The sequence below is a fragment of the Juglans microcarpa x Juglans regia genome, chromosome 3S (assembly GCF_004785595.1).
Source record: "Juglans microcarpa x Juglans regia isolate MS1-56 chromosome 3S, Jm3101_v1.0, whole genome shotgun sequence".
Classification (NCBI taxonomy): domain Eukaryota; kingdom Viridiplantae; phylum Streptophyta; class Magnoliopsida; order Fagales; family Juglandaceae; genus Juglans; species Juglans microcarpa x Juglans regia.
Genome location: NC_054599.1, coordinates 14,646,895 through 14,674,633, shown reverse-complemented (window position 1 = coordinate 14,674,633; position 27,739 = coordinate 14,646,895). Strand labels below are relative to the sequence as shown.

The 27,739-nt window shown below is 34.0% G+C and overlaps 1 protein-coding gene across 1 annotated transcript; it reads left to right on the top strand.

Annotated features, from left to right (window-relative positions):
- The first annotated feature begins 3,148 nt into the window (after positions 1-3,148).
- Positions 3,149-5,366, top strand: LOC121258711 (GDSL esterase/lipase At3g48460-like). Its single transcript, XM_041160253.1, has 4 exons — positions 3,149-3,308; positions 3,630-3,683; positions 3,762-4,441; positions 4,594-5,366. Exons 1-4 carry the CDS (start codon positions 3,149-3,151, stop codon positions 5,113-5,115), a joined length of 1,416 nt encoding a protein of 471 aa, XP_041016187.1. The 3' UTR covers positions 5,116-5,366.
- Positions 5,367-27,739: the final 22,373 nt, after the last annotated feature.

Here is a 27,739-nt window from a genome sequence, read left to right as displayed (position 1 = left end):
TATTATTTGTTTATCATGATTCTTATTTTTGTACTCAGCTACTTTGGATCATATTAGTGGCTTCAGTTGCTTCTCTCAATGTTCAGTCCCTGGCAGCCAATCTTCGGATGGTCACAGGCGAGTGATTTGTTAGCATATTTTTTTCTAGATGTGTCCTCCCTGCTTATCTATAATCCCCTGCAATCTGATTTTTCTGTTTTCTCCTTCTAAAAGCTGCTTTGTAATTTTAGGAAGCAGTTAGCATAGCACTGTAGATCTTTTAGTTTGGGAAAAAAATTCCTTTGTTTTTACACTTCTCGAAATTGGTTATCCTATTTATCCAGCTTATGGTTGCCGTTTTCTTCATTTGATTTTTTCCTTTACTGTCCCGGAAATTGGTTATGCCTGTTTAAAAACTTCTTTTGTTGCACATTTTACCCTACTTATTGATTCTATTGTCGTTTCATCTCAAGTTGTAGATGGCACGCTGTGCTTTGTGAGGGAAAAAATCTGGACAAAGAAAAATAGATATGAAGACACTTGAAAAAAAAATAGATATGAAGATAGTACTTGTACAAAATCTAACCCTTAATTGTTATTATGTCGTAATTTACAACTACACATTCAGGCATTTTTTTATATTGCTTCAAATTGAATAACTCACCTTCATATTTTTAAGATTGAACCCTACCCAAAAACAACAGATTTTCTTGTTTGTATTAATCATGGCATATACATACATATATATATATATATATAGACCTGTTGAGAATCAGAGGTTCCAGGGAAATTTTAATCTTTGGTTTTAAAAGTTGCTAGCCTATATATTGTTTTTCCTCTTGTTTGGTTTTATATGCTAATTTGTACATGTTTATGCCTTGTATATTACTCCATCTTTTATACTCCTACCTTTGATGTTGAACGGCCAATGTCAATTTGACATCAAATTAAAGCTAGTTTTGATGCTTTACATCTATTGCTCGATCGGAATAGTTTTTTTTTTTTCATTTCTTTTTTCTAATTTGTAAGCCTAGAGATCCCCACGTATGTACACTTAGTCAATGTGGTAATTAAAATGCACTTGTAAGCTTTTCTAGTTTTACTTTTCTTGCTCACAATGTTCGTATATGATTTTATCTTCTACACGCGCAATGTTTAAGCTTTTCTAGTTCATAACTCATGGTCTGCATGCCTTGGAAGAGAGAGAGAGTGTGTAAGTGGAAGGTTCAAACTCCTTTAATTGTTTTCGTTTGTGTTTCAGGGATGTGCTAGGGGTGTTCTTTTGCTAATTCAGTGCATTTTTTCATGGTTTAGTATTTGCGCTTATTTGTTTTTTTTTTCTTTTCTTTTTAAACTACCTAAAAATTATTGTTTGTATTCCAATATCTTCTAACTGTTCTGAATTGTACTTGTGTCTTTTCGAGTTGCTTATTAAAAAGTATACCATGATGAGGTTGGCTGAGATTTACAGGATCTATTCCAGTTATTGTAGTACATTTTTTTTTAATCTATAAGTTTAGTGTATTTATAATATATTGTTCACATTTTTTTTTTATGTGTTTTAGGTATAAGGTTGTAGTACTGTTTTACTAATATTATGACTTACTTTTTCCGGCAACAAAAAAAATTGCCGTGAAAAAATTTTACTTTTTTCAACCTCAATTAATCATGGTTGACACTTTTTGGGACAACAAAAATTATAAAAAATAAGAATATTTATGACATATATTTCGCTCGCAAGTTTAAGTATTATGTTTTGCCACTGATTTCTCAAGAGCAGCCATGATTTGAAGTGGTGGAAAAGAGTACAGTTGTTCAAAATTTTTGGCTAATTGCAACAAAATTACTCATGGAAAAAAGGTTAATTTGTTGTAGTGCTGGATGTGCTTAGCTAACGTACATACTGAGATATTGACCAATAGGATCTCACTCTCGAACATATAAAATAACCTACTTGTCGTATTTGAGTTCCTCGCGACTAGGGGTGTAATCGGTCTGGTCCGGTTCGGTTTTGGACAAAATTTAGGACTGAACCGGTATGTACCGGTTTTTCATTTTTCAAAACCGATTACACCTCGGTTACCCTTCTAAACCGGTATATCCGGTTTTACCGGTTTCCGGTCCGGTCCGGTTTTCTAATTTTTTTAAAATGTAAAAAACATATAATAAAGTGTTACTTCTTATGACAAAATGTTATTAATAATTTAATATATATATATATTATGTTTAAAGCATATGATCAATTAAATTTTCATCTTTAAAATTAAACTTTTATTTTATAAATTATAATAACATTATCTTATATATAATTATATTAATAACAGATGATCAAACAAATTACAAATGTTCATATTTAATATTAACATTTTATGTTATAATTTATAAATTATAATATAAAATTATTTCATATATGATATATAATTTATATAATATATAATTATATATTATATATAAAACTTATATATATAAATATTTTGTATAATATATAAAATTAATTTATATATATATATTTTTTTTTTCTAACCAGTTCGGTCCAGTTCCGGAAACTACGGAATCGAAACCGGACCGGTTCCGGCCGGTTTTCATAATATAGGAACCGGTTCTGGACTAACCGGTCCGGTACAGTTCGGTCCGGTCCAGTCCGGTTTTCCGGTTTAAATTTACACCCCTACTCGCGACTACAAAACTTATAGTACTTCACAAAGACTCGTGATATATAATATTTTCATTATATTAAAATATACATAGAATAATTTACATAGAATATAACTTGCATATTAAATTATTGGAATGTCTAAAGTTCAAGTAATTTAATGGCTGAAAAATAGTTTATTTAAATAAAATATCATTAGAAAATGCCACTTTAATTATTATAAAGACATTAATCAGAACAAATATTAATGGCTTTGGGGCAATTGCATGAGTAGAGAAATTAGCCAAAAATGAAGGGTTGACTCCATGCATTCATTTGCACATGGATGTAGGTTCCTGGAGTCGCTCACTAGAGCAATTAAATGCTAAAACAATGCCACCCCGCTCAGGGTCTCCTAGAACTAGGGACTTTCATGCACTCCCGAACGTACTCTCCTCCCAAAATAGAGAGGCCCCAAGTATAAATACTTCCTTGGTTCACCATTTGCTTGGCACAGAGCTCAATTGAGACACGAAAATGGCAGATTCCAAATATTTCTTGCGTCAAATTGCATTTTTCATCCTCTTGTTCTCCATTTTCTCTCCTTCATCTGCTCATAACAAGAGCACGACAACTACTACTACTACTACTACTACTCCTCCTTCAGGTTGTTCCTGTCCCTGTCCCTGTCCTTCAGGTTCTTCCCCTCCTTCAGGTTCTTTTCCACCTTCTGGTTCTCCTCCTCTTCCTTCAGATTCTTCCCCTCCTTCAGGTTCTCCTCCTTTTCCTTCAGATTCTACCCCTCCTTCAGGTTCTCTCCCTCCTTCAGGTTCTCCTCCTTTTCCTTCAGATTCTTCCCCTCCTTCAGGTTCTCTCCCTCCTTCAGGTTCTCCCCCTACTCCAGGTTCTCTTCCTCCTTCAGGTTCTCCCCCTACTCCAGGTTCTCTTCCTCCTTCAGGTTCTCCTCCTCTTTCTTCAGATTCTTCCCCTCCTTCAGGTTCTCCTCCTCTTCCTTCAGATTCTTCCCCTCCTTCAGGTTCTCTTCCTCCTCCAGGTTCTCCCCCTTCTTCAGGTTCTCCTCCTCTTCCTTCAGATTCTTCCCCTCCTTCAGGTTCTCCTCCTCTTCCTTCAGATTCTTCCCCTCCTTCAGGTTCTCTTCCTCCTTCAGGTTCTCCTCCTCTTTCTTCAGGTTCTCCCCCTCCGTCAGGTTATCCTCCTCTTCCTTCAGGTTCTCCCCCTCCTTCAGGTTATTCTCCCCCTTCAAGTTCACAATTCGATTTCAAAAGTTGCTTCTCTAGGATTTTTGCTTTTGGAGATTCGTACACAGACACCGGAAATGCTCAGTTGATGGGAGGATTCCAACCCTTCATTTCCCAAATATTTTCACAATTCTCTTCGGGTCAGTTACCTGGTTACAGACTATGTAATGGCCGCTTAGTCATTGATTTCCTATGCGATGCTCTCTCCATACCCACCTTGCGACCCTACGCAGATTCTTCTGCAGAATTCTCAAAAGGTGTGAACTTTGCGATCGCCGGATCGACGACCCTCTCAACGGACTTCTTCAGTCAGTTTATTAGTAAAGGTCATTCACTGATGTGGAACGCGAATCCAGAGAGTTGCGACACTCAAATAAATTGGTTCAACAAGTATATTGCAGAGAAAGGATGCAAGGGGATTAATGAGGAGGCATGCAGGGGAGAGATGGCGAATTCACTCTTCTGGATTGGTGAGATGGGTGGCAATGATTATGCTCGCCTTTATGGCTCTCATGTTCTCCATAAGCTACTAATAACACAAGCTGTTGGACATGTCCACAAACTTTTGAGGGTAAGCATAAGCCTTATGTGTTGTACCATGGATGGTCCGAAAACTGATATACACACACACACACACACACATATAGTTGGGGTTGCCATGGAAGGTCTCCTCATGTTTTATCCCTGGTTGAAAGCTCTAACTAAGCCTGTTTTCTTTGACAGGTAATATTGGACAAGGGTGCAAGGTTTATTGTGGTTCAAGGGCTACCACCAGCAGGATGCCTTCCATTGCACTTGTCATTTTGTCCGTTGAAGGACCGTGATCAATACGGTTGCTCAAATATTGCAAACTCATTGATAATGGCACACAACGAACTTCTGCAGGCTAAGTTGGAAGAACTACGAAGAAAATATAGCAATGCTATGATCATATATGCTGATTATTGGAAAGCATATCAAACCATACTGACAAATTATAAAAGTTACCAATTTGAACAACCTTTCGATGTATGCTGTGGAGCTGGGGGTGGACCATTTAACTTTGAATTGAACAGCCTGTGTGGATCTGCAGGCACGTCCACCTGCAAGGATGCCAACAAGTATATTAACTGGGATGGGATTCACTTAACAGAAGCCATGTATAAGCATGTTTCTGATCTTTTCTTCCATAAAGACCATTGTCGACCATCCTTCGCTGAGCTAATTATGAAGAAGAAACAGATGATGATGGGATCTAGTACATAGAAGCCATGATATATGCAGCTAGCTGATCTATTTTCAGTTGAGGCTTACATAATAAACCATGTAATGATCAGGAAGAATAAAGGCATTTTAGATGCTTCACACCAATGGTAGCTAGGTTCGTATTCAAGCTCCGAATGACTGGATTCTGAGAGCGGATAATGTTTATTTGTTTTAGACAGTTTGCAGCATCTGTCTAACTTTGTTGTATATGTTATTTTGACTCAATATGATAATGATGTTTCTTTGGTTTACTTTATGTGATCTCTTTGTGGCTAAAGCATTTCTATTTTTCATATTTGACCCGAAGTTTTATTTATATAATTTCTATATATAATGTATTTACTACGTTGTAGTCCCTTCAAAATTAATTTCTTTGCGCCCAACAATCGTAGCCACACTTGTTTTTATGGTTCCTTTCCATGTTGGAAGACAATAACAGCATAATTAATCCATTAAAACAACCGGATTAATAGTACTAATGGTGTGACAATACCCAATGGCGGAACCCCCTTATAGCTAGGTGGCTATTATATGTACATAGAAACTGGCCCCGTAAAAAACTTCTACCATTTTGTACTCTAAATTTTTAAAAAAATTGTATATACATAGAAATGTCTCTCTCCAATATATGATCTAAAGTTTTATTTAATTTTTATATATCATGTGTCACTGACCATTTGTGACAGTCAATTTCTGTCACGTAAAGTACGTTTGAACATGAACGCATGAACCGACTAATATTCAAACATTACTTTTCCTAATGTTCGATTATATTAGTTCGGACATTCATAAATACATTCGCATGTATTCCTTGTTCGAATGTTTGAAATGTGACGTCAGAATTTTAAATTCAAATATCAGTTATCAGTAGTTTAGACGTGAAGATATATACGTTCAGAAGGTTAGAAGGATACATTTGCACGTATCCTTCATCTGACTATTTGAAATGTGAAGCTCGAATGATACAACAATTTAAGTCCGAATGTCTGTTTATCATTAGTTCGGATGTCCATGGATACGTTTGCACGTTCGTGAACTTTAAATGTTTGAACGTAATATTGTACGTGCGAATGCTGTTTCAAACGTGTAAGGTTTACATTCGAACGTAAAGTCAATCAGAATTAATAAATCGATAAAATTACATATCATACTAATTAAATTTAAATTATATCATAAACAAATAAAATAAAATTCACTATATAGCAACTTGTTTCAAACATAGCATCAAGTTCATTTATTCTTGTTTCCCTGACCACTGCAATCTTGCTGCTATGGTATAATATGTTCCATCTGGATCAACCTCTCCCGTTGTGTTTGTTCTTAAACTTCAACGAGTATTCTTGCCTCATGGTCTCTTTCCTACTCCTATAGATGCGTCTCTAAATCCGGCTATTCAGACAAGAGATCCTCTAATTCTTGTTGTCTCAACTTCATTTGCTCAATCTCTAGGCACGCAGCTTCTAAATCTTTGGTAAGATTATTCACTTCTGAACCCAAAGCCATGGAGGATGAACTCACATGCTTGAAGGAACGACCAAGCCCATTAACAAAACAAGACTTGATCCCAAAGACCTGGGTAAAAATGTCGGTGTCACTAGGAGTAGATCCCTTAGAGGCAGACTACAAGTCAATCATTTTCTCCTACAAGAACTGTAAAAACTACAATAAATAACAAACAAATAAAGAATAGTAAAAAAACATTCAGAACAAATGATATCTATAATGGCATAATTCTTTGTTGTTGGTTTTGACTTACGTAATTATATCTGGCTATATGATCAGTCCACTTGTAATTGGCATTAGTATAGGTTGTACCATACACATTATGAGAGTACCCACAATTTTGATCAAATGCACCATTCAAATCGTGTATGCTTTTGTTGCATTTATAAATCATTTACGTATGATTTGATAACTATAGATGTAACATTCTGCCAGAAATTCAATAGATGAATTTCTTTAGGGTTTAGGAACATTATGAAAATCCCATAAATGTCTCACGAATTGAGCAATCACGTAAGTTTTAGTCTGTTAGCATAATCAGTTTCGTACTCACTCTGGTGACAGAAATGTAATTTCATTTATTTGAGGTTCTTAAGAGTTTGAGATTGAGAAACGGTTTGTGTCATTAGTTTCAAATGAATATGTAAGATTTTTCGGTACAATAATACGTTTTTCATTTTTTGGACTAGAGTTGTTTGAAAACTGATTTTGATTTAATCGAAGCACTTAGGAGTTGAAATTTTTTGCCAAACTAAATGCATGATTAGGTTCATAGCATTATTTAAGATTTTATGCTGCAATGTTATTTTTACCATTTTTGGAGTAAATAGAAACTTCTGTGTTAGAGTGTGGCACTCAATCCAATCAATTTTCAAATCACAGTGTGGATTGTCCAAATTAGTCTATAAAAGTTTTATTTAGACACTCGACAAGATTTTAGCCACGCTGGGTGAATAATATAGGACACATGGCACCAAGAGGAACATTAGATAGAAATGTGAAGGAAATGAAGGAAAATCAAGCATGGTCATTATGCCACCTAAGCCAAACACTATTTCATCCAACCATTCATTTTTGTGCCAAAACAAATAGGGTTTCAACCCTAGTGAAACCCCAAATCTTTGATATCCAATTAAAACCGAAAAACCTTAGTGAAAATCGAAACTCTAAAAGGTTTCTCCAAACCCCAAATGGCTACCCGAAACCTTAAATGTTGGCCAGTTTTAGCTTAGTGTTAATCACTTGATTAAATCACTTCTATATGTTGTTAACCATTCAGATTCATGTCATTACACCTCTTTTTGTTGTTTTATACCTTGGTAAGTTTGTTGGGCCAAGAAACTTTGGCTTTGGACTTGTTAGAAACTGAAACCCCAAACCAAACCCAATTGAAATCCTAAATGAGGCCCAATCGGTTTAGGCCCATTAAGACCCAACGAAAAGCTCCACCCAAGCATGGCTTCTTGAGGAAGTTTTCCCCACTACCCTAGGGGTACTTTCACTGTCCATGTTAGCCCACATAATGGTTGATGGGAGGTCAGTCAGCCACCTCAACACCACCCTTCACATAGAAGCTTCATTGGTTGAAAACCCTAAATGAGGCCCAATCAGTTTAAGCCCATTAAGGCCTAGCGAAAAGCTCCACCTAAGCATGGCTTCTTGAGGAAGTTTGCCCCACTACCCTAGGGGTACTTTAACTGCCCATGTTAGCCCACATCATGATTGATGGGAGGTTAGTCAGCCACCTCAACACTACCCTTCACATAGAAACTCCATTGGTTAAAAACCCATGTGTTATTGCCCACGATTTTACCCATTGTTTTAGCTGACAAAATCACCATCAAATTGTCACTCTCACATTCTCTCTCAACCCTCCATCCTTACATAAGTCTTTCATTGCTTGTTCTTCATGGTTTTGTCACTTTCATTTTTCTTGGAGAGAACTCTAGAGGAGACTTCAGACAATGTTTCTGTCTATCTTGCTTGAATTTTTTGAAATATTTGTAAATTGATTCTCACAAAACTACCTGCATATTCATTTTTCTCCTATGAGTTTAGTTTTCATTAATATATTGTTTTTGATTTTCATAGAGGTTTGATTAGTGAAAAGTATGTTTAATCATGCAAAGGTCTTACTAAGCGATAGTTTGGATGTTGTGTGAAATGTGATTTAAGTGATGAAGTTTTTGGCAAGATCTTAGTTTGACCGTTTTATGGTTTAGAGTTCATATGCTAACATGTAAGTTCGATTTGGATTTGTTGCATGTTAAGAGATTTTATGAAGAGTTTTACATGATTTTAGAAAGTTGGAAACTGGAGGTGTAAAAACAATTTCTGCTTTGAGAAAATATTGATCTTTTGTTATGGAAGCATGATCTTCATGTTATGGATGCATGGTCTTCATATTCACATATGTTGATATTAGGACTTTGATCTATATGTTAGGAAGTTATTGTTGGAGAATAATGGTTTTGATCTTGACGAAATAAATTTTTATGCATGCCAAGTTCCGATTAGGACATAAACTTTTGTCTCACGGGTTGCTTTGTCTTTTAATGCAAATCTTTGCCATGAGATCTTTAGTTTAACACTTAGATCAAGTTTAGAACTTGCAAATGAGGTATATCATGTTATTTATTGAAAATGTATTTCCTGATAAATTCGAATTTAGTAGGTTTGATCTAAAATCCATGCATGTGTTACTAGGTTTTGAAGTTAGTGTGCAAGTCGATTGTGTCGAGAGATGTTTTGGGATTTTTGTAGACTGATTCTTTTTAATGAGCATGCTATTTCTTAGGATTGACTTATAAACATGTTAAGAGTATGTTGATGGACATTAAGAGTCCTTGGACTTTATTGGAAAGGAAATAGTCCAATTTCATTAAATAGTTGTTCTAAGACTTGGTGTTTTAACATTTTCTTGTCATAAGGAGTTTGTTATTTTTAAAGTGTATATTTTATGGTCTTAGCATGCTTGTAAATTATAGGATATGATTTTTATGTGTTGCATAAATTGATTTTAGCATCAAAGTTAGAGTTTGAAAGAATTGCAACAAAAATATAGGATTTTAGCCCTAGAATGTTTTGGCCTAAGCATAGTTCTTATAGTTGTGTTTTGTTTTAAATTTGTTTTTATTAGATATTTGGATTAGGATAAAATTTACATGAGAAATGTAAATTTTGGTTAGTTTTGGAGTTATGATGCAAAATCCTTAATTTAAGGGTAAAATGATCATTTTCTCACAAATAGAGGGGTAAAATGATAATTTTATAAGTTAGTAATTTTATGTTTTTAAATATCTTTGTGAGAAGTTTATATCCCTTAAAAATATCTCCTTTCAATTCACATTATTTCACACTACTTTTCATCACGCTACAGTCACTATAATTCCATAAAGCATTAGGCTATTTACAAAAAATCAACTCATTTGAACTCAGAGGGGATAAATCTCTTGGGCCTAGTAGTTATCTCTCAACTGGTGGAGGATAAATAACTCTTAAGGTGAAGGGGGTTTCGCGAAGCCTTGAGTTTCTTCATATGGTATCAGATTTGAGCTATTAACCAAGGGAGATAAAACATGAGATTTATTTGTGATGAAATTTCAAAGAAAGAGGAAAGTGATTTGGGCGGTAGGAATGTGTGTACCTTGTCTTATCAGTCACTAGGTCTCTAAAATTCTTTAAGTCCATAGGATAAATGGACGGTCAAGATCAAAAGGTCATTGTTCAAGCATATTTGGAGTCAGAAAAATATCAGCATGACACCTGATGGTCTTGCCTTTAAAAATGCATTAGAGAAGGACAAATCTCAATTTTGAGATCGTTAAGTAATTGATGTTCTTCAGAGTCGGCATCCTAAAAAAAAATAAGTGACTGCAAAGGAAACGACAGGAGAAGTAGCGACAGCACCACCGTAGTATTTTAAATATTGTTTAGGTAGTTTAACTTTTAAGACCGTACTGAGAATGTGGGGTGAATGTTTGTTGGTATGTTGTAAGGATAGGCATTGCTTATTCTATAACTCTCCCCTTTCCTAAATAAAAAACTAATATACTTCTTTATTATATTTATGGGTTATGTATACATTGCAATTTTGAGATAATGAGTTTGAATGGTATGAATTGGTGATGAATATGATTTCCTGGTGCGTGAGTCTTGTTGTATGTCGATCATCATGGATAGGTAGAGTAATTCCTTTCATCATTCCTACGATATGTTGCCACGAGTTTTGCACAGGGAGATGAAGTCCTCGTGATGATCGGGGTGGAACGCTTTTGTATTGGCCTCACTTGATAAACGGGTACAGAGATTCCTCGGTAATATCATATGTGGTGTCTTCGAGTTGGTTGATTAGGTTGAGTGATTCTTTGTGTCAGATGGTTTAAAACTAGCGAATTAGTTTGCACGTTGAGTTAACCAGGTAGAGTGATTCCCCGCGTCTAACAATGGAGTAATTCCTTGCTTGGCATTTATACGATGAGATATAATATGCTTTAAGGGTTTGATAATAGGGTGGATCCTCGCCTCTGTGATAAATACATGTACTTGAGATTTGCTCAGTGAGTGATTCCTCGACATACTTATATACTTATGTTTTATTCATCGGCATGCGTTTATACTTATGTTTTATTTAGAGGGTGATTTGTAACACCCCGTATTTTAGTGTATTTTTATTGAAAGATTATTTTTGATTATTCAAAAATTTATCCTCTTATTTTAAAATTGGTTGGATTTTTTTTTCGTGAGTTTATTTCTATGATTTTAATTTGGTGAAAATTATTTTTATGTGCTTTCCTAATATTTATTTATTGTTATGTATTTAAATTGTTTTTAATATTTAAATTAATTATTGTGTGATTTAATTATTTCAATTTGACTTTACCATTGCGTTTGAATTATTTTATTGAACTTATGGTTTTAAAATCGTCTCCGTTGGATCATTTTTGTGACCCAAGTTATAAGGATTGGACCTCATTTCTTTTCCTTCTATTTTTCTTTCCTCATTTTCTTTTCCCTTTCTTTTCTTTTCCCCCTTATTTCTCCTTCGGCCATCTCCCGCACGCGACATCTCTCTCTCTCTCTCGTCGTGCAATCGTTCCTCACCCAGCCCACCGCCGTCGCGCCGCCGTGCGCGACACATCCCACCCCATCGTGCTCCCCACCGGCCGGCGACCTCACTCCACCACCTCACCTCCATCTGCGCCGCTGTTAACCACCACCAGCTCTTCAAAGTCGCGGGCCACTTTCGCTCCAGCGCCGCCGTCGCGCCACCATCTTCACACCACTTCATCCCCAACCTCTTGGCAACCCATTGGACCCAACCCCAGCTCCGATCCGCCACCGGTGAAGCTCCATTATCTACATTTCCGATTTGGGTATTTTGGTCTTCTATTGCCCATTGCGCCGCCACCCACGGCCAACCTTCACTACCACTGACCTCACCGACCTCCCTAGGCCCTACCCTATCAATCTTGGGTCTTCGTTTGCCTCCGTTTGAAAGTGGGTATTTGTGACCCATGGCCACAGTGTATTTTACACTGTTGCGTTGCTCAGACGTCACTTCTTGCAGCTTAGTGATCCTTCGGAAATTGTTTTATAGCGCTGTAAGTATTTTCTCAAAGAACTTTCGTGATTTAAATGTATTTTTGCACTAACTCATTTTTAACTGTGAACTGGTTGGTTATGCCGGACTGAGTCCGAGGAGTTCGGGGGTTGGATGGATTGCGGACGGAGTTGATTGTTTGTTTGGTTTATGATTGGATTGTGTTGACATTTGTTGGATATTGGTGTCGTGTCTTGTTCACTACATTTGCACGCATGTTCATGTTTGTAACTGAAAACTGGGTTTTCGCATGATTGCATACATGTTCATGTGTTTATTTGAAAACTGGATTTTCATGTGAGAAATGATTTTTGGGTGTGTTTGAAACGACTGGATTGACTGGTTTGAGAAAAAGAAAAAGAGACTGTAGGGATGGTGGTAAGCAGGGATGGTGGTTGTGTCCCGCCTGTGATTCCCGCCTACGGTGCACGCGGTAGGTATGGTGGTAAGCAGGGATGGTGGTATAGTCCCGCCTGTGATTCCTGCCTACAGTGTCCAATAAATTGTTGAGTTTTGTGTAAATCATTTTTTGGAAAAATGTTGGATTATATATTTTGGGCTAAAAATGAGATTTTTAGCGTGTGTTGGAAAAGTACTTGTTTTCAGGAAAAATGAGGTTTTGGGATTTGTTAGTTGGTTGCTCTAATGCGTTTTTATCTCGAGAGTTGTTTGGACTATTACTTACATGCGGTACCGTTTTATGGTATCGCAGATTTTGATGCAGATGAAGATGATGAGTCTTAGGCTTTGGCTCCATTGGGAGAGCGATCTGGGATTGCTCTCGTGCATCGATATTTATTATCCTAGTCTTTTATGTATTTACCTTTTGTAATATATTTGGGATGACTGTATAATTTTTTTTAAAGATAAATTATTTTGGATACCTGTATTTAAATTTCTGGTACTTAGTTGACTTATTATATTATCCGCTGCGATTTTTGTTGTGCACTTTTGCATGTTGCACACACTTGGGCACATTTCATTCGGATGCGTGACCCATGTTGTCATCATCCCGATGTCACGATTCTCGCGTCCCTATACGTGGGAGTCGGGGCGTCACATGATTCATCTCCATAATGATGAAGACATGTGTTTCTGCTCAGAGGGTGATGTAACGTCTATCCTTGTAGCAGGACTTTTGAGAATAGTTTTAGAAATAAGACTGAAATTATTGAACTTTTTCAGACTTTTTCTTTCCTCCCCATGATATAGAAGATTCTATAATTAAAAATTGAAATCTACTTTATAAGTCTAAAATAGAGTGTTGTAGTGGAATTCATTTAATTAAAAATAGAAAGTCCTTTTACAAACATGAGTTCATACGTTACATAAAATGCCTAGGCTTCTGTCACATTTACCTTGGGCCATGTCCATCCTGATGCTTCGTAATCATTTCATTTCTAAGTGGGGCACACAAAAATAAAATGAGTCGAATACTTAATAAGTAGTACTTAATACTGTAAAAATATACTAACATAGGTTTCCATTAATGCATTTATCACTCATATGCATACCTTATATAAACATTTTCATTACTTGAAAATATTGTAGGGTTTTTCTTTATAAAGGTTTTTATTCTTCATAAAAATATTTCCCACCTTGCACATTCCTTCATAAGAACTAAAACGTTTTATACATCCGATTACTTTTATTACTTTTCTTCTGGCCAGTACACACTGTTACGCCCTTGTATGTTGGGGTAAGTAGTCCTTTGGACTTGATTTCTCCCATGGACGCGGTTTGAGAATCCCTCAGTCATGGGGTAACATTGGGTGCACTACCAGTACTACTTACCCAGCATTGTAATCTGCCCCTCATTTGGTACCATCATTCATTCAGTCATGGCCGTTTCATAACTTTATACATTAAAACATTCATTCCTTTCCTTTCCTTTCATTCCTTTCCATTTGATTCTTTTCATTCATTAGTTCATCTCATTTCATAAAATATCATTTAATAACATAAAGCATAGAACTTCATGATTTCATTTCATGGAACATAAATATAATAAGTACTACATATAACATCTATTCACATGCATACTAATATTCTTGGGGTGCATAAAACGGAGCTGCCAAAGAAGTCCATTACATACATTTACTTTAAAATTTTAATACCTTAGCGTGCTTTCATAAGACAACTTTTCATATCTAAAAAAATATTTTCCTATAGTTTCATTGTACAAACAGAACATTTTTCCTATAAAATATTTCATTTCAACTTCTAAAAAAAAAACATTTCATTTTCATTTCATAAAGTTTAATAAAATTACTTTTAACTCTTAGTGCCTTTCCTTCTACGTGGTCTTATCCTTTAAATGGTTTTTTGCTTAAACTTTCGTGACTAGTCATTGTTCAAGTAATCTCCTTCAACTATTTACTTGCATACTTCTCCATAACATTCCTAATTATACAAACTTGCGTCTCTAGGTATTCATGACACCCTTTTATTTCACTTATATAAGTCATTATTCAATCCTTGAATCATACCATTTCTGTAAATCCTAAGTTGAAACTATGAACCTAAAAGCCTAACTTCATTTCTAACTAATAAAGTGAGCTCCTATGCTTCACTTTAACCTCCAAAGCATCACTCAACAAATCTTACAAAATAGTCTCACTTCACCATTAGATCCAAATTGCAAATACAATACCAATCCTCCATATATATACATTACAATCCACTCAAGTCCCCATTCACTTCCTCACCTACAAGCATATTACACAATCCAAACCAAACATACATATACAATCCACCAAACATACACGTCTCATACCCCTTTATCATGTAAAGTCAACATACAATCCATCTAAGTATTCACTTGTTCTTAGAAGCTCTATCCATAAATAACACATTCAAGGTACACAAATTTCTCCAATATATTCACCCAATCAATTTACGCATATAACCTACCCTCGTTATCACCTAAGATCAACATATAATCTATTTAAAACACTCATTTATTTTTTACAATCTTCATCCACACAAACACACATACTCCATAACAAATTACGAATCCATACATCACTTCCATATAATTGATCATAACCAACATATTAATATATAGAATCTATCCAATCTTTCAAGGGTATCCTTATGCAACTATTTAATTTACTCAATAGCATTCATACATTTCCAAAATGCTACCATCTTACAACTATATATCATATACACTTTACACACATAAAATGTAAGGAAGCCCTTCAAACACATTTTTTTCATTGCATAATCATAAAATAAATTGAAAATGTTCTGGAAACTCATACACATATTCATAATCAATCTATCATTCAACTTCAACATAAATGCACCACACAACCACATAGTCTTACAACTTTATCCATACCAACATCACATATATTATATACAATTCTATCCATTTAAAAACCAATGTCATTATCATGCGTTTCAAGCTTCACCGCAACTCCATCAATTAATCCCAACCCTAAAAGACACACCATCTCAATCCAAACTCCATACATTCATATCCAATATCTCAATACAATTAAATCATGTGGCATAGTCCAAAGTCAATGATAATTATGCAATTACAAACCATTTACATACTCAAATATTAAGTACAAGTGAAGCCAAAGATTAAACTTAAAATCTATCTATTGTATACAATAAATTCCATTGCAATCCCAACTAATGCATCCAATATGTAAAATCTGTCTAATATGTAGAAACCAACAAATTACCATGCTTCACTACCATTGTCCATGCATAATATACCCAACATATTCAAATCTGTCAAATCCTTGCACCTCATGGTCCTCATGTAACATCAAATCTATAAACCTTTGTATTTAAGTAAAGTCCAACTAACTCTTCAATTAAATCAATATACACATATGAATTAACTTCATTATCCATTTAAACTCGATATCTAACAAACTTAAATAATCACATAGCTTCACAAATCTCAAACCCATATAATCATCGACACATACATGGCTTCCAATCTTCACAAGTTGATTCAATACATGACACACTTCAATACTTAGCACCCATTCACATCACTCCACTTCACACTCTCATATAAATAACTCAACTTATAAGGCATATCAACATGCTTGTTGCCCATGTAATCCAATCCAACATAAATATACATATTCTATTCATCTAACACTCGAGTTCAACATAATCCATTACACAAAATATAATCATATAAACCTCATATTACACTCAATATGCATAAAATCTATCCAACCAACATTTACAAACACTTTACTTAATTTATAAGCCTTTTGAAAATACATACATATTTCCAACTTACCACCCAACACAAACACACATACTCTATATCAAGCTCCTAATTAATATATCACTTTCTCATAGTTCATCATAAACAACTTATTCAATACAACAAATATGTCCAATTCTTCCAAGAGTATCCTTATACAAGTTTTATACTACTTAATAGCATTCATACACTTCCAAAATGTTATCATCTTACAACTATACATTATATATATATATATATGTATAAATCTAACACAACATAAAATGCAAGAAAATCAGTTTCAACACAATCTATATAGCCACTTAAATCAACATACAGTTGATCTTTCTACCTTCATACACACTATAATAACAATCTCAATCAACATATCACTTTACATGGCACATCACACTACACATGACATTCAGCTACATCACCACTACATAATCACGCCATCACTTCAATAGCACATAACATACAACTACATCAAAAACTTCACATTTAATTCTATCACTTCACAAACCATTTCAGCTTCACAAACATAATAATTTTGGATGTAAAGTGACAAAAAATATACGATAAATCAAAGTGATATCTTGTGGTGGTTCTCGGTGAACTTGTACAGTTGAGATAGAGGACAGGTCTGGTGCACGACAGTGTCCCTTTGGTGGTTCATTGTGGTGTTAATGAAGGAGTACATGGCTCCCAGCTTCAATTGCTCAAGGTGGTTGTGGTTGTGGTTGTGGGTCACGAAGAGGTGGAGTTTAGCGAATGGATCTACTGGGTCATGGCGAAAGGGAAACCTACGATAGCTTGCTGTAATGAACCCATTATTGATATGACTGTTTTGAGGGAGTCACCCTCCAAGAACCCAAGAAGTAGAGAGAGAAAGTAGAGAGAAGATGGAGAAGAAGAGAAGGAGAGAATTAGAGGGAAGCAAGCATAATCAATCCAGAGTTGGCCTTAGTTCCAACTAGTGGTGCTCTTATACCACATTTATTAAAACACAATGTTTCATATCTTTACAACAATATAACACTGCAACTATCAAAATAATATCTTTCCTTCTACACTTACTAATTCAAACGACAGTGTTTCGTCTATACATTTTATAGATTCTTACAATACCAAAACGACTAGGTTTAGAGCTAAGTTTAACTAACAAAACTGTCACTTAGTATTTCTTCTTCCTTCCACAATTCCTCATGACTCTTCTGTAGCTCCACCGTAGCCCATGACACACCCCTCTCTCCTTCAAAGTACCTTGCCCACAAGGAGAGGAAATTTCTCTCATAACTTTCACTAAGATTCCCAAGTTGCATCCTACACTTACTAATTTAAACGACAGTGTTTCGTCTATACATTCTACATATTCTTACAATACCAAAACGACTAGGTTTAGAGCTAAGTTTAACTAACAAAACTATCACCTAGTATTTCTTCTTCCTTCCACAATTCCTTATGACTCTTCTGTAGCTCCACCGTAGCCCATGACACACCCCTCTCTCCTTCAAAGTACCTTGCCCACAAGGTGAGGAAATTTCTCCCATAACTTCCACTAAGATTTCCAAGTTGCATCCTCGACTGAAGCCTCTACCACTACACTAAAACTTCAACCACTGGTCTGTTATTAAGCTTCCTAGTTTTACATTGTAAAATGGCCTCGAGTTCAGGAGATAATTCTCCTTGAAGATCAACTGGCGGTACAGTGTATTTGCAGCAAGAAAGAAAAGGCCATTGCCAGGAGTGCCTTCGGTGTATTGTAAAATTTTGTAGGTTGCTTGTAAATGAGGCTGCCTAGGCTGAGCCATATATTAGCTAAGCCTATTGACAGAATAACATAAGTCTGGCCGAGTTAATGTGAGGTAAAGAAGTTGACCTACAAGTCCTCTATAAACTGTAGGGTTAGGCAGCAAGTCTCCCACATCCTTACTCAACTTAATGTTTTGTTCTATAGGAAAAGCAACTAGTGTAGAAGCAAGTAAACTAGCATATTGAAGAATCTCCAAAGAATCTTTTCTTTGACATAGAGAAATATCCGTAAGAGACTGAGCCACTTCCAAACCAAGGAAATATTTGAGCTTACCTAGGTCCTTAAGCTTAAACTTCTTATCAAGCAAGGACTTTAAAATATCAACAGATTTCATATTATTACAAGCAATGAGAATATCATCAACATAGACAAGAAGGGCAATAAAAAAGGAACCCTCAATCTTATTAAAAAAGGAATAATCAAATTTGGATTGTTGAAAATCCATACTGAGTATAGAAGTTGAAAAATTGGAGAACCACTGTTGTGAGACTTGTTTTAAGTCATAAAGTGATTTATTCAATTTGCAAACTTGAGACCCCCGTTTAATATGGAAACCAAGAGGTAGGACCACGTATACTTCTTCAGATAAATCCCCATGCAAAAATGCATTATTCACATCAAATTGTGTAAGATGCCAATGTCTGTTTGATTATAACCCTTGGCAACCAACCTTGCCTTATATCTTTCAATTGAACCACCAACATGATACTTAATCTTATACACCCATTTGCAACCAATAGGCTTCTTATCAGGAGGTAAAAAAGTAACAGTCCATGTATTATTACTTTTCAGTGCTGTAATCTCAGCTGACATGGCATCTCTCTAATGAGAGTACTTGACAGCTTGATTATAGAACTCAGATTCAGTGTCGGCAAAAATGGACATGACAAAGTACTTGTGTGAATGAGAAAGATTAGAATAAGATAAAAAATTGAAAATATCATATTTGGGAGATGAAGACAAAAATGAAGAAGAACCTGATGAATCAGAATTTGTTGAAGGATCTGATATAGAGTATCTAGAAGAGGAATCGCAATGAAAATTTTGCAAGTAACTAGGTACCTTTTTTATTCTAGAAGATCTTCTAGGAAGATCAAAAGGTAATGGAACATTAATAGAAGGCAATGGGGAAGAATTATCAATAGAAGTTGAAGAATTATTGGAATGAGAAGGTGAAGAACCAACAAATGGTGAAGAATCATTTGGGTAAGAAGGTGAAGAAAAACTAAGAGATGAATCAACAAAGGATGTTGTTGAAGGCACAGTTAAAGAATCTAAAGTTGAACATTCAACAAGTTGATGAAAAATGGAAGAAAAATCAGTATTGTTTTCAGAAGTAAAAGGAAAAATATGTTCATGAAAAAAAAACATTTATTGAAAGAAAAGATTGATTGGTCTTTAAATCAATAAGTTTGTAACCTTTTATGCCAAAAGGATAACCAAGAAAAAAGCAAGTTCGAGCTCTAGGATCAAATTTGGTTCGAGATCTTTGTAGAGTTGAAACAAAACAAAGACAACTAAAAGTTCTTAAATGAGCGTAAGGAGAAAATTTGAACAAAAGCTCAAAATGAGATTTATGATTTAAAAAGGAGTAGAAAGCCTATTAATGAGGTAAATTGCTATTAAAACAACATCACCCCAAAAACTAATAGGCAGATGAGACTGAATCATCATTGTTCTAGTTACATTAAGAATGTGTTGATGCTTTCTCTCTAAAACAGAGTTTCGTTGAGCAGTCTCAACACAACTATGCTGATGTATGATGCCTTTAGAATGCAAAAAAATAAGGCAAAAGAAAAAAGAAAAAATTAGTGCCATGGTCAGTGCGAAGTAACTTTATTTTTAAATGAAATTGTGTCTTAACCATTTTATAAGAAAACTCTAAAATTGTGTGAAACTTCAGATTTATTTTTAAGAAGATAAAGCCATGTAGCATGAGTTAAATCATCAACATTAGTCAGAAAATATTTATAACCTTCAATAGTAGGTACAACATATGATCCCCAAACATCACAATGAACAAGATCAAAGAGGCAGAAGACATATGAACATTATTAGGGAAATGTAACTTCCTTTGTTTAGCTAAATGACAAATCATGCAAGGAGTGCAAGGAATAGTCAATTTAGGAACAAAATTATTCACAAATAGCATCCTATAATTAGAAGGATAACCAAGTATATTATGCCAAAGCTCATAATTAGAGCATTTTGAAGAAATGGAGCCAACATGTAAAGATATTGTTTCAAGTAAACAAACAATATATATACTAGAAAAAGAATTAGGTTTAGAAATAGAAAAGTCTGACTGTGCAGTATATGGAGGCCTCCTTACAATCTACCCACTCCAATCAACCTCCAACGAATCAGGTCTTGTATTAGACAAGTGTTAGAGGAAAACAAAAAGCAGCAAGTTAGTCATTGTGTTAACTTGCTAATGGATATTAATATTTAAAAGTTGAAACACATAGAACATCATGTAAAACAAGATGTTTAGAAATGGACATAGAACCAATATGTGTAACAGACACAGATTGACTGTTAGGAAGCTTCACAAAAGCATTAACAAAACTGATAATGGAGGTAAAGCAATCAATAGAAGGAACCATATGTCAATGGCTCCAGTATCAAGAAACCAAGAATTGGAATTAAAAGGAGCAGATTGAGCAACAGAAAAAAACAGAATGAGCATTATTTCAAGGAAAAATAATACTAGAAAAATTATGACACAACTGCATTGACAACAAAAGGAACTTCATCGGTAGCTTTAGAAGGATAAAGCAAATTTAGAAGCTGCTGATATTGATCCTTAGTCAATGAAAAAGGAGAAATAGCCGAGGAATTACTATCACAGAGGACATCATTATTAGCCATAGACTGTTGCCTCTATTTCGGATTATAGCTTGGGGGAAAGCCACGCAACTTGTAACACTTTTCAACCACATGACTAGTAACTCCACAATGCTTACAAACTGGTACATCCTTCTTAGAAAATGATTTAAAAGATATGGTTGCATCATTTGAGAAACAAGAACGTGTGAGTCAACAGGGGGCAGGGCAGAGAAATAGAAGATATTTGTCGTTGATGTTCCTCTTGTAAAACAAGAAAAAAACTTTATTAAGAGGAGGCAGGGGCTCCATAAGTAGAATTTGTGCACGAGCAGGTGCAAAAGATTCATTCAATCTAATCAAAAAATGTAAAACACGTTCCTGTTGATCATAATGGTTCAACCTTTGTACATCTCCACAAGAACAAGCAGGAAAATATAAGGGAGGAAATCGATTTCTGTAATTGAAAAATGCGAGGTCCATTTTTCTAAGAAAATCGTTCTTTAAGATTTGACCAGATCTCACAAGCAGTTGTAATATACAAGATACTAGAAGAAATTTTAGGAGAACAGACTTTAAGATCTAAGATATCACCATATTGTTGCATCGGAGCCATGGAGAGAAAACAGAATTTGTTGAATCTGAAGGTTTAGTAATCGATCCATCAACAAATCTAAGCTTGTTCTTCGCCGAGAGAGCCATAGTCATCGAGTGAGATCAGACATGGTAGTTCTCAACGAGAAGATGTTGCGTAACCAAGAGAACATTAGGACTGTCACTAGGATGAAGAAATAAGGAGAAGTGGCATCCTCGGAGATAGATTTGTGAGACAACACCATAGAAGCGAGAAAAAAAGGACGTTTGATACCATGTAAAATGAACCCTAGCAGAGCAGGGGCAAGGGTGAAAACCCTAGCAGACCAAGGGTCGGGAGAAAGGAAAAGAACCTTATGTAAGTGAAATGAAAAAATATTCTTTGTAAAGTGTTAATTACATCCATGTACAGTGACACTATTTATAGAAATACATGAGAAAATAAAATGACATGTGACTATCATGATGTGATATAAAGACAAATAAAGTAAATAAAACAACAGAATAATAAAAAGATGAAAAAATAATAAATTCAATTCCTGATAATAAATGTATATTGAGAAATTGTCTGAGTGGCAGGTTCCACCATTCAAATTGAGGATGAAGTAGTCAAGTAGGTGCTTACGATCGAATACCTATCGGGTACCGTACAAGATATATATATATATATATATATATATATATATTTAGATTTAACTTGTACGTGCCTGATCCACCACCTTTGGGTACGCATGTTTATGGAACCCCTGAGCTATTGCATGGCTTTTGAGCGGTGCTTGGAGTAATTAATATATACAAGCTCTGACTCTTAATTTGGTTCTGATTTCTTGTTATATGTTCTCTTGGAAACAGGAGAGAAATGAGCTACTAGCTAGGCCATACATGGCCCGGATTTTAGGATACAGATCTTGGTGTGTACAACAATCTATTTAAAATCTGTTCTTACGTTACTGGGGCTTTGAGCCCATTATCAAGTACAAAAGAATATTCACATAATTCTTTTAGAACATGCTTTGATCCTTTTTTGCCAAAAGCAGAATTTTCAACTATTCATCTATATATATTAATATGTGAGATATATATATATATATATATATATATATGCTAAGACTGAATAAATACGATCATGAATTAAAAAAATAAAAATAAAAACCAAATTAATAAATCCTATAAGATATAAGCAAATAGCACACTGCATTATCTGATCATCTTCAAGCTAGTTATAAGATCAAGAAATAGTAAAGAATAATAATTTATTCTTATTTTTGTTTTTATATAAAAAAAAAAAAGGTTAAAAAAGAATATATAAACAGATAAAGAAGAACAGTCGTCGAAGCATCGATCATATCATAAGGGAGAGCCATATTCTATAACTTTTGAATAAACAAATGAAAAGCTACACCCCCACTTAAATTAAAGAGATCATCATCAAGATGGTGCATATATGGAGTATACTCGTGCATCCTGTGGCCTATTTCTTGCTCATGATCAATCATGCTCTCTAGCTCACTCCTCAACTAAAATAATTCCCTTGGATATTAAAGAATAATTTCTTAGTGGGTATTTCCTTTTAGAGCCATTATGTTTTTCCTTGAAACTCCCTGATGATCTCCTCTCTCCTCTCCTCTTCTCTTCTCTATCCCCACTCTCTAAAAAGTTCAAACTCCTATTAATTTGTTCATCAAATTAAGTAATTAAAACCTGTACCACCATGAGTACCAACTCATTAATCACTAATAAAATATATAAAGAAAACACAAAACAAATAAATTAAGCCTAATTAATTAATTTGAAATTAGGAAATTAATGGGTTTGATCCACTAAGCAGGCTAGCTGAAGATGGTAGATCATGCAGCTAGCACAAAGTGGAGCAAGAAAACTTGCTTTTCTTGGTCATTAATTTAATGATCATATATAATAATAACCAAGTGTCAAAATACATGGAGCAAATGAGAGTACGTACGTACGTACGTGTCCTCAAACTAGTGGGCTAGCCGCCTCGAAATCTTTATAATATTAATATTGGGTAGGGTTTTGGTGGTCTGATCATCTGCACACAATGATTAGCTACGTACCTGCTGGCCTTAGATTGTGTGATCAATTATATTGGGTCCGTACACTTTTTTCAGTCCAATAATAATAATATATATATATAATTCCCCCCAATATATATAAATATAGGCTTCTTTTTTTTTATTATTTAATGTGATTGAATGTATAATATTTGTTATTCTCTTTACGCATGTATCATTATGTCATTAGTTTAATTAAACTCCATATATATATATATATATATATATGTATAATTTAGGGCATGCAGTACTACTTAGAAGTACTTCCAATTGTATCCAACAGCTTGCTCATTTGGGGAAAATGAAAAAAGAATGGGAAAGAGATTATGTGAAAATATATATTGAGGTCCAAGCATCGATGATATGATCAATATTAATCCTATAGTTAGAAATATATATATATATATATAAAAGACTAGAAGTGCTAGATTCATAAAGAGATCTTACGAACGTGAATTTACGTATTGATTATATAGTTTGATGTAGTGCGTTAGATCTACTTTATAATATATAAAAATATGTAATCAGTCGTATATACCATATATATCATGAAGCCATAACGTTAGTTTGTAAATTTAATTTTGTAAAATCTATTTATAATGGATGAGTCATTTCTCATAAAAAAAAAAAATAATAAGATTAATCTGTAAATCATGATCAGTAAATTAAGGTTTGTGAGACGGAATACTAGAAGTACTGGAAATTAATAACATTTTTCATCATGAGTTTTTATAATGGGATCTCTGAACTTGAAATCGTGTGTGATCAAAAGGTAACGATATGAAAGCGTGAAAAATACGTCCCAATGCAGGGAGAAAGTGCACACACAGAGCAAGTGGCAGTATATTTGACCTGAAGATTTGGTGTTTTCTCCGTACCATTACCTTTTAGGGTTTTACAATTATCGGTCTAAAATGCTTTTTAACAACTCTAATACTTTTTTAAAAAGTTGCCGGACGGTAGACATTGAACGTACATCCAGATATTATGATATTAAGTCCGGTTTGGATTTAAGAATCACTTAATTTTATCTCATTTTATTTTATTTTATCATTATAATTTTTTTAAATTAATTTTTATACAAAATATAATAAATAATTTAACTTTTTTATTACAACCAAAAAACTTTCGCAACTAAAATTAGTTGTAAATAGTCATTTTACTAGAATTAATTGATCACAAAAGTCCGTTTTTCTTATAGTGATATTTTATTTAACTTTTAACTTTCATCTAAAACAATCTCATCTCAATATCCAAATCCCACCTAATATATAATATTACTAGTAAAAGATTATAAATGCTATCCATTATTCGATCATTTTATTATCATATTTCCTAATTCATCTCATAATATATTATTTAATGACTAGAAATTATTTGTTATATTTTTTCTATGAATCAATAATTTAATGTCACATCAAGATTAAATGTTAATTAAGAAGATGATGTTAAAAATGAGGATAAATAGATCAATTTTTCTTCGTAAAATATTAAGATATGATCTATATGTTATTTCTATCTCTCCTAATTTATAATAAGAGAAGTGGAGTTATATATACTACTTACAACTTGTTGTATATATAAACATCTTAGTTATTATATATGGGGTTCGTTACAATTATAAAATAAAGTCAAAATATAAATATTTTTTTATGCTTTCTGATGTGTCGAGCTTCTACATACATCATTAAGTTTTTTAATATATATATGATAAAAAACAAGAGATCGTGATCAGTTATTTGTTCCTGAGGTCGAAACATGATGTTAATTAAGATAGATTTTGCAAGTCCAAATACAAGTTGACAAGGAAGAAGAAGATGAAGATCATATATATTCATGCGGGGGGGGGGGGGGGGGGGGGGGGGGGGGGGGGGGGGGGGGGGGGGGGGGGGGGGGTCTTCAGTACTAGGTAGCGGCCAGCTCAGGTTTTTGGTCGTGTAGTACCAATTCCACTAAAATATTTGATGGAATTTCACTGATCATCACCAAAGTACATAAAGATGCATTAAACTATGTGAATTATTGGGCATCGACCAAATTAATCTTAATAAAGTTTCCCTTGCATCCTCCCACTACCACTTGATCTATTCTTTTAATTTTGTCAAGGTTTCTAAATATTACTAGTACGATCCAGTGAGAACGAACACGTGTCACACCTTCATTGGTTGACCATCACAAAAAGTCAGAGATCGAAAATAAGACAATTAAAATCTTATGATTTTATACTAATCAAACCCTCATTCAAATGGTTTTGGGCACATCCAAAAACTACTCCCTCCCTCCCCTTGACCAAACTTTCCTTTCTGTCTTTCAAATGCATTCTACGTGCCCATTACGTGTTTATCTATTAGAACTTACCTATTTGTTTTATCTTCCTTAATGGTCCTAGTTAGTACAAGCATGCATTATTATTATTATTATTATTATTATTATTATTATTATTATTATTATCATCATCATCATCATCGGTATTATTAATTTTTGATAAAGGGTGTTTGAATTTATTTATACTGACCAATCTATTGAGAAATTAAGTACGGTCGTTTCATTTTACATGCATTGGGATATTGAGAGACTACGCTAGATCCTGATCAAGTATTGATTTCAGAGAAGATTATTATGTAAGTCAGAGTTATAGAACTCTTAATTACATACTTTTATCAAGATTTGAGTATCCATACATGACTTTGATTTATTTTGTGTTGCACTTATTTAATTTACTCCTAAGGTTTCCACTCAAATTTTTAAAGATTTGAGAGAAAATAATTGGCTGTAACATGAGATACCATGCATATTTCTTTCTTTATTTAATCTTTAGGCAGGATATTATAAGTTCTTTGTTACTTAGGTAAATAGTTCATCTTATCTTATTTGACGTTTTCAAATTAATTAAGGGTATAATTTGGTTTTTGGGTACTTGAAGACAATTGAATGGATCCCATCATGTTGCATTAGTTTGAATATTCATGGAATATATTTGGACTCAATAATTTAGTTTCTTCACAAGTTATAAATGGATTGATTAGGTCTGTAATCTTGTTGAGCCGAGTTGATCTTTTGGATTGTCGGGCTTTGCTTGATTCAAATAACTTGTGCTAAGAGCTCGTCGAGTTGAGCTGATCTTTTGGATTGTAAAGCTCAATTTGGCTCAAATAACTCAAACTTGAGCTTGAGCTACTTGCTCTCGCTCAGTCGAGCCTGACATTAGTTTGAGCTGAGTTGCGTTATTATTATTTTTTATATAATATATCCATTAAAATATGTAACTAGTCGATATTCATATATATATATATATATATATATCTAATAACCAAACTTTTTATGTTGACATAACTAGTTACTTATTAGTAATATATATCTATTATATATATATATATGTATATTAGCTTTACAATTATATTATAAAATAGCTACTATAATTTAATCACTTATGGACTTAAGTAATAAACATAGGACTATGGATTATATTTAATATATATCTAGACACAAGTAACTTGATTGGATGCTACTTATTTATTGGTTTCTACGGATATTTATATAAATATATAAATATATGTATATTAATTGGTTTCTACGTACGGATGCATGGATCATGATATGAAAAACTCAAAAATTATTTGTTAATTTATCCTGACATTTAATGTTTAGACCTCATGAATCGTGGTGAATGTTGCTTACAAAGAGTAATCATAAAAATTCTCTAACATCCACTTAAATTTAAAATATGAATTACAATATATGAAAATCCATCTTGTATATCTTTTTTTTTTTTTTCCTAATTACAAAATTTATTTTGGACAAGCAATATTGCAGGCTGAGCGTGCGTTCTATTAATATATATGATTGTAAAATGATCTCCAACTCTACTTCTTCTACTTTTTCTCGAAGCATGCATGGAGTTTTCGGCCTCGTATGAAGCCATATTAAAACTTGGTTTTTCACATATATATATATATATAATAAGAGTAATGTTATATATTACACTCTCA